General features: G+C 46.0%; 2 protein-coding genes and 1 long non-coding RNA gene across 7 annotated transcripts in view; 1 reads left to right on the plus strand and 2 right to left on the minus strand.

The window, feature by feature from the left end:
- NLRC5 (NLR family CARD domain containing 5) overlaps positions 1-13,616 on the minus strand; it is a 41,963-nt gene extending 28,347 nt beyond the window's left edge. For 4 of the 5 annotated variants that reach the window (XR_014185141.1, XR_014185142.1, XM_082062737.1 and 1 more), the window contains exons 1-14: positions 13,479-13,616; positions 12,635-12,935; positions 10,812-10,874; positions 9,164-9,229; positions 6,287-8,051; positions 5,788-5,871; positions 5,331-5,414; positions 5,163-5,246; positions 4,170-4,259; positions 3,276-3,326; positions 2,346-2,411; positions 1,568-1,651; positions 1,057-1,140; positions 585-674 (exon numbers count right to left, since the gene is read on the minus strand). Coding sequence is in view for 3 of the 5 variants with exons in the window: in XM_082062737.1 (XP_081918863.1) it covers positions 585-674; positions 1,057-1,140; positions 1,568-1,651; positions 2,346-2,411; positions 3,276-3,326; positions 4,170-4,259; positions 5,163-5,246; positions 5,331-5,414; positions 5,788-5,871; positions 6,287-8,051; positions 9,164-9,229; positions 10,812-10,874; positions 12,635-12,935; positions 13,479-13,484 (2,918 nt within the window). In the remaining 2 variants the exon portion in view is untranslated. Of the gene's footprint in view, positions 1-584; positions 675-1,056; positions 1,141-1,567; positions 1,652-2,345; positions 2,412-3,275; positions 3,327-4,169; positions 4,260-5,162; positions 5,247-5,330; positions 5,415-5,787; positions 5,872-6,286; positions 8,052-9,163; positions 9,230-10,811; positions 10,875-10,973; positions 11,050-12,634; positions 12,936-13,478 lie in introns of those variants that run through there. The other variant, XM_082062739.1, reaches the window with a different exon arrangement.
- POLR2C (RNA polymerase II subunit C) overlaps positions 1-17,727 on the plus strand; it is a 210,199-nt gene that overhangs the window by 93,124 nt on the left and 99,348 nt on the right. The gene's annotated exons all lie outside the window — the stretch shown is intronic.
- LOC309444704 lies at positions 13,609-16,411 on the minus strand. The gene is made up of 3 exons (XR_014185143.1): positions 16,277-16,411; positions 15,351-15,445; positions 13,609-13,639 (listed from the first exon to the last, which is right to left on the minus strand). It is a non-coding gene; the product is annotated as an uncharacterized lncRNA (long non-coding RNA).

Genomic DNA, 17,727 nt, shown 5'->3' on the forward strand with positions numbered 1-17,727 from the left:
GGCATCAATCAATGTTACATTTAGGCTATTTACAGGACTTCTTGTTTTAAGAGTGCTTGATTTTGCTCTGCAAAACTGATTACACCAACCACTTAAAACACTCCCACAGTAAGCAAAAAATAATCTCCATTAGTTTTAAACCATGGTTGGATCAAACTGTGAAATAGCAGGTGACCCAATCTCTCTGAACCATCAGAGAAAGTGCAGACAAAATTGTCACACTTGAACTCCAGGGTGTTTCTGAGGCAAAGTAATAGAGACCTTCCAGCTCCATTCCAGGAGATGTCACCCGTTCTCATACTCCACACTCTCTGCAAAACTTCTCAGGACAGAGAGCAGTAAAGAGTTTAAAAAACTGCCTCCACACATGGAACGACACAGTTCCATACCTTCTCAAATTCTGGTTGATGGCTCAGACAAAATCAGCTTACAGCAATGTATTGCCAAGTGTCAGTTTGAGTAATCATCTTTGGACATGTTCTTCACCCACCCCACTTCTGAGGTGACTCAACAAAAATCTCAGAATGTAACTCTCAGACTTGTATATTGGAGTTTAACTCAGGAATAATTCAAGACCTACATACCTGACTTGTACCTCCACCATCTTCTGGCAGGTATTTACAGACTTCAACAGACTGCAAATGCCATTAACAGAGAGGCAGTTTTGACTGAGACTAAGAAAGAGAAAAAAGGCAATTACTGGTCACCGAAATCCCACAGGACTGTCCTAGTGGACGTGGCCATGGGTGTGCTGCATGGCTGCACCCATTTTGCACACACAGGACCACTACTCCTGAGGAAGGGGTTTTAAATAAATGACACTTCAGATTCATTTAGACCAGTTTCTGTGCGTGATGCTCTGAGCAAGTGACCAACTGCATCCTGAACAGTCTCATGGGCTGAGTCTCATCCTTCCTTAAGGGTGCCCAGAGCTGCTTCTGTAGCACTGGTCTGAGTGAGGCCTTTGCCCCCCAGATCCCCACCCAGCATGTCTGTACAGTCCTTGCTGAGCTCAAGAAAAGAGGACAGTTTGGTTTTGTACAAGGTAACACTTACTCCAGCTGCTTTGAAATTGATATCCAAGGGAGGCTTTCTAGCAGGCAACTGCAGCCTTCATCTCCAAGCTTGTTACCTGATAAACTGAGGCATTTTCCAGTTAGTGGGGAATGTTTTGAACAGTATAAACAACAAAGCCCTCAAAATCTTCTTGTTTTCCCTTTCTTACAATTGCTTTTTTTTAATCTGGACTTTTCTTCTGTCCCACATCAATCTTCCCTGCTTATCTCTGCATGGAGCAACTTGAGACAAAGAGTACTATCCCTAGGACATGGGGGTTACGGTCTCAGGGAGCCAGAGGCTGCACTTGTCACAGGAATCAAAGGTTGCTCAGCATTTATTTCCCGCTGAACCTCACCAAAAATACCCAACCAGGATCCCACCAGACATAACACAGTGCTGGGGCTCCTTCTTTGAGGTCAGGTTCCATGTCTCACTGCCTTCTACATGTACCATCCCCTGCTCCCCACCACCCACCAGCCACTCAACGGGAAGGAAAGGAGGCACTTACTCCACTTCAGAGAGACAGGGACAGCTCTGGAGAATGGCAACCACCTCCTTGGCATGTTGGGGAGACAGGCTGCAATCCTGCAAGCTGTGAACAGGAAGGGTTAACGACGAGACAGTGGGGCCCAGGCACTTCTGGTGTCTCCCTCCAAGGGAGCACACACAGAGGTACTCAGGGAGGTTTTACTCTCTGCTCTACCACACAGTCCTGGGCATATTACTCTCTCTGTGGCTGCAAAAGGAGCACAGAGGGATGCACTTGCAGAGTGCTGTGCAAGCACAACACTTTGTGTCAGAACCACCTAGAATTGTCATCCACGAGAAGGGGATGGATGTAATGGTTCCTGCTGTGCAGAGTAGCACGGGAAAGAGAAGAAGCTAAAGGAGAGACATTTCCCAACCTTAACATGCTCAGATAACATGTCTGAGTTCTCCTACTTTGAGAAAGCCACTGCCCTCCTCTGGAGTCCAGGCAAGAAAGAAAACTATATGGCTCATGCCTTTGGTAGCTATAAGAACATATGGCAAGATGGGCATTATCAAGGGAGCTCTGCCTCTCTGGGGCTGTAGAGCCCAACACACAATAAATAAAGCCATTGGCTGGGCCAGATAGCGTTTTCTATTGTTACTTTTATTTACTGATTCAGGTGTATTTCAAACTTTATCATATGTGGAAATCTCCTCTGTCCTTAAGGACCAACACAGCTGCTATTCTTGTCCTTCTGTAGTACCTGTCACATGCAAATCACATTCACTGGCAAGAATTTCAATGCCTCTCTTACCATAACTTCACATGTCTGGTTGGAATTGCATGGTCCGTATTCTCTTCCCACCCCAAATCCAAAGATCTGCAAGAAAGCAAAATATTTGGCCTTTAATATGCCTCCACAAAATATGAAGACCTGGGGGAGCTGGTTAGTATTTTCTGGAAGTTTTCTCAAAAAGCCACAAGGTTTGTGTTCTGTCTAACCATTCTATGCAAGGTCAAGTGATCTTCAACAGCCAGAAGACTCTATCGGGAGATGGGAGCACAGTGGGTCTCCACACAGGATTTCACTGCATATTTGAATCAACTTGATAACTGGACTTCAATTTGAGGGCACTACTAAGATACAGGGTGTTTTGCTTTCACATGGGATTGTGCCACAACAGAAAGGGATAAACACACCCACATGTGCCAGGCTACCCACACCAGCAGAGATGGATGTTCAGGCACCTGAACAGGAACCATTTCCAGCTGGCTCAGCCTTCACACACACATGCCAAATATCGTGAGGTCCCTTGAGGAATGCACAACACAGTGAGCTCCCTATCAGGAAACAAAAGATAGCTCTGTAGTATCTTAAGGCCAAATCCACTCTCCTTCAAAAGTATGCACAAGAAGGGAGAAGTCAGAAGCCAGCCAGGAAAGGCGGAAAGGTTTTTCCTTCATTTATTCTCACATTCAACTGTCCACTGGCTTCAGCAGCAGTACTTTTGCAATCGGAACACAGCATTGCAAGCTTACACAGGCAGTAAGGCGTTGCCTTTGTGGAGCTGGCTGTTAGGTCTGTGCGAAGACCAGGTATTTTGGTTATATCTTTCTCCTCACCCAGGTGGATGCAGCTCTGCCAGATGCGAGGGCACAGGCAACCAGTTCTGCTGCTGGAGTGGTTTATAGCGACACCAAAATGATGGTTTGAATCAGTGTAACCCCAAGTGTAGTTTCTCACCTTGCAACTTTCCCAGCTGAGCCAGAAAAATATATAATCACAGTGTCCTTCCTGAAAAAGAGAACCAAACCAATGTTAGTACACAGGTGGAAAGATGCTGTTTCTTTAGTAGAGGTGCTCTGTAAGGACCGATGCCTGGATGCTAATGGGGTCTGGACATCTGCAGCGCTAGCACATCGCCACAGGCAAGCAATCGAGCAGCAGGACACCCCGCATGGTGAACTGGGGCTGCAGTACAGACAAAGGAGTAACACGGTTAAGAAGACTGAGCTGGGACTTTCGGTTTTCTTTGCAAGATGAACAGTTTGTTGGGAAGAGGTTCAGTAGAAACTCCATTCCAAGAAGAAAAATAAGAAGCAGCTGTATGCAATTTGACTACTCTTGAGTGACATCAAGGATTAATTTGGCCTGTTAAAATATAAGACAAACATAAGAGCTAGGATTTAAAAATTCTACCCTTTCTCTGTCATCCTCTACCTATGAAAACACCAAAACTTGTAATTTAAAGGAACACAGAAATAAAGCTACTTAAATCCACACCTTATCAGTAATTAGCTGATTTATAGCAAATTTAGTGTAGCTGGTAAAGAAGTTCCTGGTTGATAGATTGCAGAGCTTAAAATAAAGTTTAAAATATGTTATATAAGAAGATATATGACACCCTGAAAATTAATTCACAGACCAAGGATAAAATAACATATTAAAACAATACAAAGAGGAAGCCCACAATATGGTGAATTCCAATTCTGTTTCAAACAGAAAACAAAAAGAAGCAAAATTCATTTTTGTTGACTTTGATTAGCCAACAACTAAGCTAGAAACCAGTGTCCATTTTAAAAGTCAGCATCTAAAGAGACAACGTATTTGCTTTTGTAACAGCTCATGTATTGATACCTGACACGCAGTTCAGTAGCGTTTTGACACGCGATGACTTCCTTTGCCAAAAGGAAAAGAGCAGTCGAGGAAAGATCATTGTTGCTCAGGCTGTGAACATGAGGAAGAACAGAACCTCAGCTGCTAGACCCAACAGCACACTCTTTTCTTAGGCAAATGTCCTCTGTTCTGCACTCCAACTCCCTGAAGCACACATGCTTTTAGTTAAGGGATTTCTCTAAAACTTCAGAATTTCGCATTAAGGACCCAGCAAAAGCATCATCAGATCATAGTTCTTCTCTGTAAGCTATAGCTCACATGAATTTAGAATCAGGGACGCTGACTCTATGTGCAAGAGAAGAGTCACTAACCATTTTGGGGTTATGTAGAGAATGTACTTTATACCTGTATGACTACACGACTGACCCACAGTGCAGTTAAACTCTTGCTATAACTAACCCAAGTACAGCATATTAAAACAGTGTGGTCTAAACTCTCACATTTAAAACATCCCCAAAGACACAATCCTAGCAACCTCTGGAGATTTATTCTTTAATTGCATATTTTTTCCTATTTCATTACTTGCTGGTCCTCATTAAATATGAAACAAAGTCTTGCTTGTACAAATCCTCTGCTTGTTCCCAGAGCTGCAGAGCACCATTCCTGTGAGCCTCAAAGGAATCAACTGTGACAACACCACTGTCTGTGTGTCATACAAATGTGTGAAGGAATGAGGTGTCAGTGGTGCCAGCATTCCCTTGAGACTATGTTAAAACATCTGGGTAAGACCTGTGAGGCTGAGTCTGTCCCAAACTGAGCACAGCTCTGCTTGCACTTAAATGTCTGTGCCTCAGCTTAGCACCCTGCACGCCCCCCAGTGGCATCTCTAGGAGCGAGTGTCACCCTTTATAGAGACATCCAGCAACTCTGCTCTGCTGAGGATTTAAACTCTGATGCTATGCTTGGCTTCACAGTGGCTATCACTTTTAATAGATATAAGCCATCTTCACTCACTCTATTTTCTTCAGCTTTTCCATTCTGGAGAACAGGTCCATCACCCTCTTCACATCTGGATCACGTATCCGATTGTCCTGCAAGCTGCACACAGATTCCTTCTTGTTAGCACCCCAAGCCCCAAGGAACGAGCAGTTGATTTGAGGGTCATTGCCACAACACACTCACTTTATTTCCTCAAGCTGGAGGCACTGTGATAAAGCCTGGACCAAGTCAGTCATCCCCTCAGCTGTGATGCTCCCACCTGTCAACCTGGAAAAAGAAATAATCACTCAAAGCAAGCAGAGGCAGGACTGGCATCCTGTGCAGCGCATGTTAAGCCTGTCTCAGATGTGTGCCTGCCACACTCCAGGCACAGCAGCACAGAGAGATGGTGGCCGGACTCTACCACCTGCAATCAACTCGATACTCCTTTTTAACCAGGGCAATGCAACACTTGTCTTGATACCAGCACAAAACAAGAGCCACATATCTCCATGCTGCTCTGCATAGCACTGCGTTACTCTCCATACAGTGCTGCACAGAGCAGATGAGCCTTGAGTGAGCCAAGGTAACTAAACTGCAAGACAGAAACAGAGGACAGATAGAAAGAGAGAAACCGCTACCCTTACAAGCAAAGACTTACTCTAGTTTCTTCAGGCACTCCATTCCCTGTAAGCTCTTTGAAAGGGCAGCAGCAAAGTCATCACCACATCTCCTACTACGAAAGCTAAAACATGAAGAAAAATGAAAAAATGTAAAACTCCTGTTCAGCTGGTTTATGGTGATTTCACTGAGATCACAACTTTCTCATTTGCTTGCAGAATTCACTCTGCCTTTGTCTTGTCAAGAAATGCCTATCATCTTCTCTCTTACCTACTACACTAATGACCCCATTGTTTGATTGTTTTAATCAAAACAAAGAAACCTACAAAAAATGCAGCCAGAATGGATTTATCACCTTAATATCTTTCAATCAGTCATAAATTCATTATTTCATAAATTTCTTCGGTATCGAAGTTATGCTGTTCAGATCAGAACTTCTCACATGCCTTTTTCCCTTCTAAAACAAATACGAGGCTTCCCCGTTCATCCCCTTGGCCCCTTCTCTCCACCCACCAGCTCACAGCACTCAGCCTGTTTACCTTAAGTGCTCGATAGTTTTACAGCCAGCCAGAACCTCCAAACAGTCAATATCCATGAGACATCCTACAAAATCCAAATAAGTCAAATCCTGGCCTGAGTTTATGACAAAAACCAAGGCCGACATGTCCAGAGGTGTCAGTCTAAAGTTTTTAAACTCATACTTGAAATTCAGCAGGCGCCCAATGTGCTGGGCAACTTTGAGGTCTTGCGTTTCAAAGGTGCAATGGCAGAGCTCGATGACCTTAGGCCCTGTCAGATGAGTGGCCGCCAGTTTCTTGAGAGACTGCAGGATTGCGTCCTGCTTGTCCTGCACCCATGCTTCATCTTGTTCAGCCAGCAGCATGAGAAATGTCCTGCACTCTTTTGACGACAAGCCTGAGAGAAAGATGTGAAAATTCTCGATGAACTCAGTCTTCGTCACATTCTTTAAAGTCCACCTTGACTTCAAAGAGAACTTCTTCTTCAGGTAGTTCTTGTCTACCCTGTTACTTATCATGAGACACACTGCTGCAAAAAACTCTTGCAAGCTCAAGTGCACAAAGGCATAGCCAGTCTCTGGGTGAGTGCCACTCGTCTTCACCTCAAAGACAGTCAGCAGTCCATGTAAGGAAGCAAATTCCTTCACGTGCTCTGGAATATCACCTACATAAAATACAAGTTTCTTATCTTCCAGGCTTTTCAGTGCAAGATCACACAGACCCCAAATGGCGTCCTTGTTACAGTTCAGCTGAGTCACCTCATCACACACACGCTCTCCCTGCTGTTTGTTTATGAAGATGAGAAGCATTCTGATATAAAACTGTGTCATAGTCTGAGGAAGCTCCACACTCATCTGATGTTTAAGGAGCAAATACTCCAAACAGATGCACACAACGTAACACAGAGCAGGGATCTGACACATGCTGAGGAGCTTGGTGTTGTTCTTCAGGTGAGCAATGGCTTGTTCTTTGAATGAATGCTGATTAAAATAGTGGCTGACATACTCCTCAACCTTCTCATGGTCAAACCCCCAAATTTCTCCTAGCAGGTCTACTGTGTTTAATAAGAAGTCAGGTAATCTCTTAGGTCGGCTGGTGACCAACACTGTGCAACCAGGCAGGAGCTTCCCATGACAGAGGTTTGCAAAGAGCTGAGATATGGACATACGGGAGGTAAGAGTTGGGCCTCCCTTAGAAGAGGATGACACGTCCATGTTAGCTGCAAACTCATCCAGCCCATCAAAGATGATCAGTGTACGCCAGGCATTTTCCAGCAGGTACTGGAACACTTCATCAGGGCTGTCTTCTGGCTGAAGAAACAGGTCAAACAAAAGCTCCTTCAGGGTCAATTTTCTTTTTAATAAATTCAGCTGCCGAAACTCAAACAGGAAAGTGAAGAGAAACTGAGGTAGGACACCTTCTGCCCATTTCTGACAAATCCTGTGCATTAGCATGGTTTTGCCTGTACCTGGTTTACCAACCAAAAAGATCACCTTTGTCATGCCTGATGCGATGACGTTACAAAACAGATCTGACACTTTCACGGCTGTACCCACACATTCTTCTGGTTCGGAAGCACCCGCTGCATCCCCCCGGGGTCTATCTGTTCTCTCTTTTAAGCGGGACGCTTTGCTCTGCCGAATGACAAGGTTCACAAAGGCTCGTTTGAAAGCCAGTGGCTGTGTTTGTTGTGTTTGGTGCTGTGCTGCTGCTCCTGCTGCTCTTGTGCTTCCGTATCTCTGGCAGATAGAATCAATGAGGAGACGCCGGTACTTTTCAGCTGAATCTGAGAGAGAAGACAACACAGTGAGTATGAGGGTGAAAAAGTTAATACTAACACTTAAACAAATAGAAACAAAGGATGCTCCACAGAGCTACGTAGAAATGACAAATTTTGGCCACATTAAAATAATCCATAATTTTTCCTACTTTTGCACAAAGAAGAAGAAAATTCAGGGAAAAGGTGAAAAAGCTTCATATAAAAACTGAATCATCTTATCTCTTTAAGAGGGGAATTAGGTATTGGTGTACTATGCATATAATTCCCTGTTTAACCACACCTGGCCTTGTGTCACCCTTGCTCAGCCCTCTGCACCTCAGAACAGACTTATCTTTTGCTTTGAGAATTTGAGATCCCTGATGGTATCCAGCATCTCTTTGATGAAGAGAGAATAATGGCGATAATTAAGGGCACTCAGCACCTTCTGAAAAACCCTCTCCTCACTGCTGCAGAGTTTTGTCAATGGACACGATCTGGCTTACGGGGAGCAGCTCCTCAAGAACTCTCCTGTACACAAACTTGCAGCCCAAACCTGGCTCCAGCCCAAACCTGGCTCCAGCCCAGCTGCAGAGCCGGCTTTGCCACACTCCCTGTGTTCCTCCACCAGACTGCTCAGGCTGCCCAGTCGTTCCTGGAATTACTCTGTCTCAACTTGGTCATCACTCATCTATTCAGTTACTTCTCTACTTGAGAGTGAGCTGAAATCATGAGAGTTTTTAATGTGCTAGAGAAACTGTGGAGCCTTTATTGGGTTTTAAGTTGTCAGTATGCCTCCTGATTTGGTTAAAAAAAATAAACGAATACCAGGATGACCTACAACCGAATGCTTTACTGGCATATCACACTTTAAGGGATTTTTTAGCCTATGCCATTTGCATCCCCTCTGCTCAGGTAGATTTAATATATCTCTGAAATTGCTATGGATGTTTCTTATTATTTGCCAGGTCCCATTATCTGTGTATTTTATAACCTGTTGCATTAAGAGTTTATGCAGCAGATAAACAAAAGTTTCCCTCAGCGCGTGAGGTTGACTTCTTGGGTGTTTCTGCAAAGAAGTTAAATAGGTCCTTCCTCAGAGGGGGACACACCACCGCCCTGCTTCTGGAACACCTACATACCTAGTCGCTGCTGTTTAGCATCCCTATCACTCACAGAGCTGCTGCGATGGCGACGTCGAGAAAACCCTGAAAAGTGAAAAGTCAGAAACATGTCAAAAGAGCATTCTGAACGACGGTTTATCAAAGCTGGATGAGACTCTCCAGCAAAGTATTTGGGGAGCTGAAGAGGCAAAATCAAAGAGGCAAAAGTATTTGCAAACCAGTCTGCCCGCAGAACAGAAAGGCCACTTCTGTTTTCAAGGCCCGAAAGCTGCATGTGACACACGAGATACAGTATTTGCAGTGCTGTGACTCAGAAGGAATCTCTGAGTGAAAAGCAGGGGAAAAAGTGTCTCTGTGACCACACTAATGGCTGGAACAGCAAAGGGTAGGTTGGGAGGTACAAGTGGGTAAAGGCAGCAGATATTGCTCACTACTGAGGGAGCGTGATGCTAAAAGTCTGTCTCTGGCCAGGAGCAGGGAATGCAAACTGCAGATGCAAACACACAGGTACTGAGGGAACTGGCAAATCTCAGCAAGAACCAGACCCAGCTCTGCAAGAAGCTCCTGTTGCTGTGTGAGATTTAGCCAGTCCCCAAATTCACATAGCAGGAAAAAAAAAAAAAAAAAGAAGAGCAGCTTTTCCTTCAAATCATCTATTTTTCACCCATGGGCAATCCAGCACCACCCCACTCCATGCCACCAATATTCAGCACCTCTGCAGAACACACTGTCTGCTCTTTGCTCTCTGCACTCCCAGGGTCCCACCTCAGAGACTCCCCCATGCTGCAGCCAAATAACACAAAGCTGCATTTCCCCATGCTTCATTTCCCCCCAGCACACATTTCAAGAGGACATGGCAAACTGATGGCAGCTTTCTGTGATGATCTGGATTCCTTTTGCTGCTACCTCCACCATTTATCTTCTCACCAAGCCGGAGGACCTGGGCTGGTATTTCATTTTCTGGAAAATTAATATCTGGTGACTGAGGAAATTAGCAGCTTCCAATTATTTCAGCAGCTGTTACATGAGGGTCCAGGGACATGACTCGGTGGCACACACCTTCAGGATTTTCACATTGCACCAAAGGCTTCTGACCATCACTTGGGTGATGGTAACATGCCAGGGGAAGAGGAGGGATCTTGAAAATAAACACCTAATTTAATGATCTGTACTGAGCAGGAAGGCTTCAGTCCCAAATTCACCATTGAAGAAAGCCCTAGAACTACTGCCATATGTTTTCTTCAGCTCCGATAACTCTGCAACGGTTTCTGCTGGATCAACTCCAGAATAGTCTTTCTGCTCTTCCTTTAAAAGCCAAACCAACTTTCTCCGCCTACCAAGGAACCAACCACTGTAAAAGTGCAAAAAGTGGGGATTTTGCAGGGTGGCTGGGAGATTCCCTTGGCTATAGAAACTAAAATAAGCGAGTTCCTTAGCAAAGTCAGGGCCAAAAAGGCTTTCCTAAAACTCAAGGAGAGAAAACGAAATGGGGGAGGTTCATCTGGAAACCACCAAGAGAAGAAAAACCAAACCCGGAGCTGCAGTGGCTTCCCACAGCTTGCCAGCGCTGTGGCCAATACGTGGGACATTTGTAGCTGTGCCCAGCCCACGGGCAGAGAAGATAAACTCCAAGAGCATAGCACCCCAGGGTCTGTTCCAGCCTTACCTTTTGGCACAGACGACCAGGCACTCCCATCTGTACAGGCTTCTGGTTTCTGGCTTAAGTTACCTAAAGGAGTTGGATTGGAAATGAAATACAGTTACTGAAAGTGTCCTCCTCTTGAAATCTGTGGTGCTGCTGGCCAACAACACACACAGTGGTACAAACCAAGACTCAGTATAAGTGCTGATACAATACAGCCGGGTTTCAGGCTCCCCATCTGATCTTTTCCTTTCAGACTGCTCTAAAATACAGTTAACCTCTGCTTTCAAGGGAGGAGTGAAACAACTTTATGATACATACAACCTCAGAGCGTAGGCGGCTTTGGCTGATCTAAAAACCACACTGCAGCCAAAAAGGGAAACCATACTCTTCCCCATTCCTTCAAAGGAGGTGTTTCTGTGATGAAACCGTTGGCAGAGTCAGTTACCAGCCCAGTCAAGGGCCTTTTCTGACTCACTGCACAGCTCAAGCTGCTGCAAAAACCCCCTCAGCACAGCCAGCCCCAAGAAAACATTCACCGGACAGAGTCCACATGCCACCCGGGCTCTTCTGTTCAGATAACTCATGCGTGAAAGCATCGCTCTCCAAAATCAGATAGGAAGCCTTCATACGTTAATTCCCCTCACTGCCATTTCCAGTGATTTCCAGCTCTAGCATCAGCATGAAGCCACAAAGAACAAAGTTCCAAATAGGCACATGTGCTGCACCACAGGCTCACACAAAATCCCTTCAACTGCTCAGATATCCTGACTCTTGCCCAGTGTGCCATATAAGCCTGTTCTGGTGCTGGAAGACTCAATCCCACTATTGTCCACTACTCATCCCAAGCACTGCTTGGACTGCCCCTCAGGTTGGTTTGAGCCCGCATCAGTGCTCCAGTCTTGTTCACCACACAGACAGAAACCCCTCTCCCTGGGAGTCAGTTCAGCTAAAATGACCTAATGGTTAATCCTGCCTAACCTAACACTGCATCACTACTCTAAAGTGTGGTCCTGTGTCATCCTCCAAACCATCAACTCCTGCCCGCACACCTGGGACAGTCCCTGCAACCACAGGGCTGTGCAGAGGGGCAGGGTTAACTGAAAGCCACCCCTAGAGCAAAACCGAAAGCAATTCATCTTCAGAAGGATCAATTACACTCAACTGTTAATATTACAGTTAAACCAGCATAAGCCAACTCTGAAACCTTAAGAAATGTCTTCTTTTATGATACACCACAGGATTAAAAGGCTGGAATTCCTCCCCACTCCCACAAAAAGCAATCAGGAGTCCCTGCAGCACAGCACACCTTTTTTCTCACATTTCAAACAGACTTAATTAGAGTCTCGAGAACACTATTTTTTCTCTGAGCAAAGTGACTTCACCCTTGGGGACACTTCCTATTCAGGAATCCAGATGATATGACCACACAGGTTCCCACAAGGTCCACAGAACCCTCCATCCTCAAATCAGGCCAACTCTTATTGAAAGAATGAAGTAAGTGCCCACCAACACAGGCTTAGCACCAGTGAAAAAAAGCATCTGAAAACATCAACTATTGCTGTTTGCTGGCAATAACTATGTTTGGAGGGACTGATCTTATTTCAGAGACAATGGTGAAAGACAGGCAGGGTGAACCAAGAGGAAAGTCGCATCATTTTTTAACCAAGAGGCTTTGCCTCACTTGTAACTGCCTGGACACCACAAAGCAAACTGTCACCTCTCATTGACCGCACAAGTGGGGACACGAGTGGTCTCACTCCTTACAGTGGTCTGCTGGCTATCGGGGGCCAAGGCACTGGCCGTGTTTGGAGACAGCCAGAAGAAGCTGACCTGATCTCCTTTACCTTCTCCCGCAGAACTCATGAGCAGTATCTCCAGATCCAGGGGGAGGTCGCACTCCATGCAGAGGTACTGCGCAAACTGCTTCCAGGTGGCAGAGCCTGCCGCCTCTAGCAGGTCAAGGAGCACTGAGACTCTTTCTTTGCGGTTGGTGGTGCCCTCCAGGCCATCCAAGGCCACTCCAGGGAGGAAGCACCGGGAGGTCGTGAGCAGCCACTCGGGACGGTGACTGAGGAACTCCACTAGCTGGGGCCGGGCGTCTGCTACGGCTGCTTCCAGGTCTAGATCATCATTCTGAAGTGGGGGCTAGAGGGATGTAAGCAGAAAGAGTAGCGATGGGTATAGGAGCGAGAGCTGTTCACCCACACAAGCCAGCGGCCAGCACAACCCTTCATGACTCTATCTGCTCTTCTACCCCTTGGTTCAGCCCAGCATTTCTTATCTGCCTTACTGTCACTGTCATGTGGCAAACCCCAGCCCAGGCACTACAGGGCAAGAGGACCACAGGGCTCGTCTGCACAGTGCCCAACGCAGTGGCACTGCAAGGGACAGCAGCAAACAACTGGAGCCAGCCTCTCTGGCATCAGCCAGGAAGCAGCTCTGTTGCTGTCTGCATCTCTGCGGTGGCTGCCTGCAAAGTGTAACATCTCAGGCATCTTTCACATGCAGTAGGACCTCTGGGAGGTGTGAGACTCTAAGAGCAAGATATTCGCCTGCACAGAGGGCTCAGGCAGCTGTTCTTGCTGCTCATTTTGTGCAGATGAACATCTCATTTCTACTTCAGTGACAATGTCACTCTCCACTTGTGCTTCCTTCCCATAACAAAGACATGCACACACAGTCTCTTACCTGCATGGTTGTGTGCTCAGCCTCCTCTCATTTGTCCAATGCAAAGGTGACTTCTGCTCCATACCCTGATGAAGAACTGAACTGCTAGCAGCAGCACTTCAGCACACAGTAATTCCCCAACACGTGGTGCATACCTCCATGTAGTTGTCTCGGTGCAGATGCTAGAGATAATAAAAATGGAGTAAGGGTATAGATAAGTAAGGGCACAAGCAATTACACAGGTCCAAGATCTAGAAGCTCTGCCTTTGATCCTGGGGTCAGCCGTGGAGCTTTTCATCTCTAGGTAGCAACCTCAACTCAAACCACCAGCAACCACAAAGTCTGGACGTTTGAGGATCCACTGCTGGTGTGATAAAAATGCAAGACTGAGCCTTGTGCCCTAAGATGTAAGTGACCAGCCTAGTTCAGCCAAAAGCTGGTAACACTGTTGAGTGGAAGCATCCTCTTGGGTAGAACTGTTTCATCCCCCCAATGAAGCTGGTGCACACAGCGCCGTTCCCCAGTAACTGCCCTTTCCTGAGCAAACACCTTCCCAACCCAACAGCAGCAGCCACCCCACCACTACCAGAGTGGAGGGGTGGGATAGTCGTGCTGTGGAACCCACCTTCTCTTGTGTTCAGCCCTCACTCCCCAGATGTGCTCTACTCTGCACTGACCATTCAAGTATCTACAGTAAAGTGAGCAACAGGCCTTCAGGCTTTTTACTTTTGCCTTCTTCTTGACCTGGCCAAGGACAAGAGTGGGAGATTTCTATGGAGCTGAGGGAAGAACTCAAAACAGAAGTGGAAGACACAAGAGCACTTTGCTGTAAAGAACCAAGACCTTCCCATTTGCATGCAGACAACTCCTAATTCATCAGAAAGTCATGCTTGTGCTGGCGTGACCTCACCACAGAGCCATGGCGCTCCATGGGGCACACTGCATGGAGAGAACATCACTTCCTCACATCGCTGCTGGGCATGGCACGCACCAGAAGCTGAAGATAAAACAAAAAGCAGGTCCCAGGTTAGAGCACTGGATGTAAAACCACTCAAAATGTTTTTCTTGTTCATCTTTCAGAGGACATCCCTTCTGCCATAATCCAACACCGCTCTCTGCGCTGCCTTTTGAACAGCCCTGGATGTTTTGAACCTGAGCCAAATGGATGTAGCAAAGGGATGTGACCTGACCAAGTGCTACAGCAGAGGGCAGGATGGGAAGGACCAAATCAGTCTCTTCTGTTCCTGCACCCAAAAAGCCAAGCAGACATGTGATAAGAGAAAAGCTGGTGATACTGCACGGTGTTTTACTAATCTCTGACTTTTCAGGTCAAAACCATGTCAAAGTTGGTTATTATGCAGCATCACCAAATACTGAGACAATATCACTGCAAGAAAGACTCTACCCAGGTTCCATTCCAGATCAAGCTCTCAGGATGTCATACATAAAAACTGAGGCAACTTTGGGATCCAACAAAATGTGGCTAAAACCCTCAGTTCATTAAAATTCTCTAATGTGTCTCATTCACTATTCTAACAAGAACAACAAAAAAGTTCCTGGTGAAATGTGGCTTAACCAGGTTCAGTTTTTTCCTCAGGCTATTTCCATGATGTCAAAAACTGAAACTCAGATGGAAATGAACATGCAAGTTTTCATTCTGAATGCTTTATTATGAAATTCACAGAATCACAGACTGCTTGGGGTTGGAAGTGACCTCTGGAGATCACCTAGTCCAACCTACCTGCTAAAGCAGGATCACCAGAGCAGATCACACAGGATCATGTCCAGGCAAGTTTTAAACATGTCCAGATAAGGAGACTCCACAGCCTTTCTGGGCAGCCTGTCCCAGGGCTTTGGCACCCTCAGAGTAAAGAAGTTTCTCCTCATACTCACATGGAACCTCCTGTGCTTCAGTCTGTGGCTGTTGTCCCTCATCCTATCATTGGGCACCACTGAAAGGAGTCTGGTCCATTCTCTTGACAGCCACCCTTGAGATATATATAAGCATTGATAAGATCCCCTCTTAATCTTCTCCAGGCTAAACAGACCCAGCTTTCTAAAATGTATTTTATATTATCAATTATACAAATAAAGCATGCTAATAGTAAACACATGCATTAAAAACAAAGGAAACAATGCTTCAATTTACCAGAAAGCTTAAAAGCAAACATTTAAACATCTCAAATTTAAATATACTGCAAAATAACAGGGCTTCATGCAAGACAAACATAATTTCCCAGTAGCCTGACCAGTCATCCTTTAGAGACTTTCATTTTACATTTCTCCATCCAAACCCCAGGAATTTGTAGACAGCAATGCCCTGACAATCAAGCACTAGCTATTTAGTAAGACCATATTAAATAAATAACCAGAGCTGAATGGCTACGAAGACTGAAAGCCACTCACGCAAATATTAGGCTCAAATGTATTAACAAAATACCCATATTCAAGAAGAAAACAACACTGAAAAGTTAGATGAAAGCTCAGGCAATACTGCACAGCTCCTGTTCTACTGGTGCTCTGCTAAATAAAACCACCAGAAGCAATGGGCAGTGCCCTACAGTAACATGCATCTGAGCATGAGACAAAGCACAAAAACCTCCCAGGAAGACCCAGAAAACCTTTTGAGCCTCGACCCTTGCCCTCAACCTTCAAATAGAGAAACACCACTAAAATTCATTGCATAAATACAACTTGTCTCCTCTCCCCAACTTGGCATTGACGCCATTCCCAGCGACGAAAAATAAAACCGAAATGTGAAGCTCCCTGTTGCAAACCTCCCAACTTCTTGCACGCTCCAAGGAGAACATACTACTTACTGAAAGCCCAGAAACAGAACAGGGGCACCAAAACCAAACGGGAGATCCCAAAACAAAGGACAATGTCCACTGCCTTAATTTCTTCACTTGCTAACCCACGGCTCTCCCAAGGCACACAGCCCTTCGGTGCCTTTCGGGATCTGGCAAGTAAAAGAGCAAAACGAAAGCAAAGCACAGCCAGGAATTCCCCAACTGCAACTCATCTGTAGTAAAAACAGTGAGGTAAGCAAAAATAAGAACAGCAGAAGAGTGTTATCCTATTCTAAAACCTATGGCTAGATGATAATTTAGGCAAAGCTTTTGGAGAGTGCTCCAAACAAATGGGATCGAGGGGCAAACACTCTCACTGGAGTGAACCCCGACTTGGTTGCAGTTAAGGCTCTTGCAATGCAAATATTTATATTTATATGCATATGTCTGATTATTCTGGGACACAACAAAATATTTATTTAGCATTTCCATTATATCTTAGAGAAAAAAGAAGCAACCTGCCTTTCCTTCAGAATAGAGACAAGGTTTAAGAGAGAATGTAGAGATGTGAATGACTTGAGGAAAAGTCTCAGGTTTCTAGATAGAACTACATGCACAGAGATCTCCAGATCTAGCCAAATAGCATGCAAGAAACAAGTATTGTTAACATTTCTCTAGATGCCAGAGAAGCTGCATTGGAAAACCAGATGCAACCTGCAGCAGAGTACCAGACAAGGCAAGATAGCACACAGCACTGTTTCAAAGTTTATCACAAAAATGAAGAAATAACTAGATCCAGTGACACCCGCATCTCCAGGTAGAAACGCTTGCTCTGGCTGTCTTGCATTGAGCATGGCCCAGGGGATGGGGGGAGCTCTGAGATAACTGGAGATGGATGGGAAGGACCGTGGGTGATGAGGAGCAGCTGGGGAGGTGACGGCCAGCACCCACAGCCACAGTCTGCCCCATTTTGCCACCACCCCTGCCGGCTCTGGCTCCCCACACCTCCTACTGGTGTTTCCACCAGACTAGAAGCTCTCGCAGCCACTACCAACACAACCCCTTTATGGCCAAACTAGCAGTTCTGTGCCTAAAAATCCCCCATCTCATCCTTGACAGCCTCCCATACACCACTCCGGCTTGTAAAAGCTGCGATATTGGTTTGCCCCCAGCACCTGAGAGCAAAAGTCACCCCCAGCAACACTTCCAACCATAGACTTGAACGGGTATGCAAAGGGTGCAGCCAGACGCCCCGTGCCTCCCAAATCTAAATCCTCGTGGGGTGTCCCAGCACGACGCCCCTGCCCCGGGCAGAGAGGAGGTGCAAGGGAGGACACCTTCCCTCCCTCCTCCCCGCCCGGGTGATCTGCTCGCAGCACTCACCCGACCTGCCGTCCCGGCGCTCTGCCCCAGCGGCGGCAGCGGCTGCTCAGGCTCGCCCCGCCGCGGCCGCCTCGAAAACGAAAGGAAGAGGCTTTTCC

This window comes from Streptopelia decaocto (assembly GCF_964273445.1).
Source record: "Streptopelia decaocto genome assembly, chromosome: 11".
Classification (NCBI taxonomy): domain Eukaryota; kingdom Metazoa; phylum Chordata; class Aves; order Columbiformes; family Columbidae; genus Streptopelia; species Streptopelia decaocto.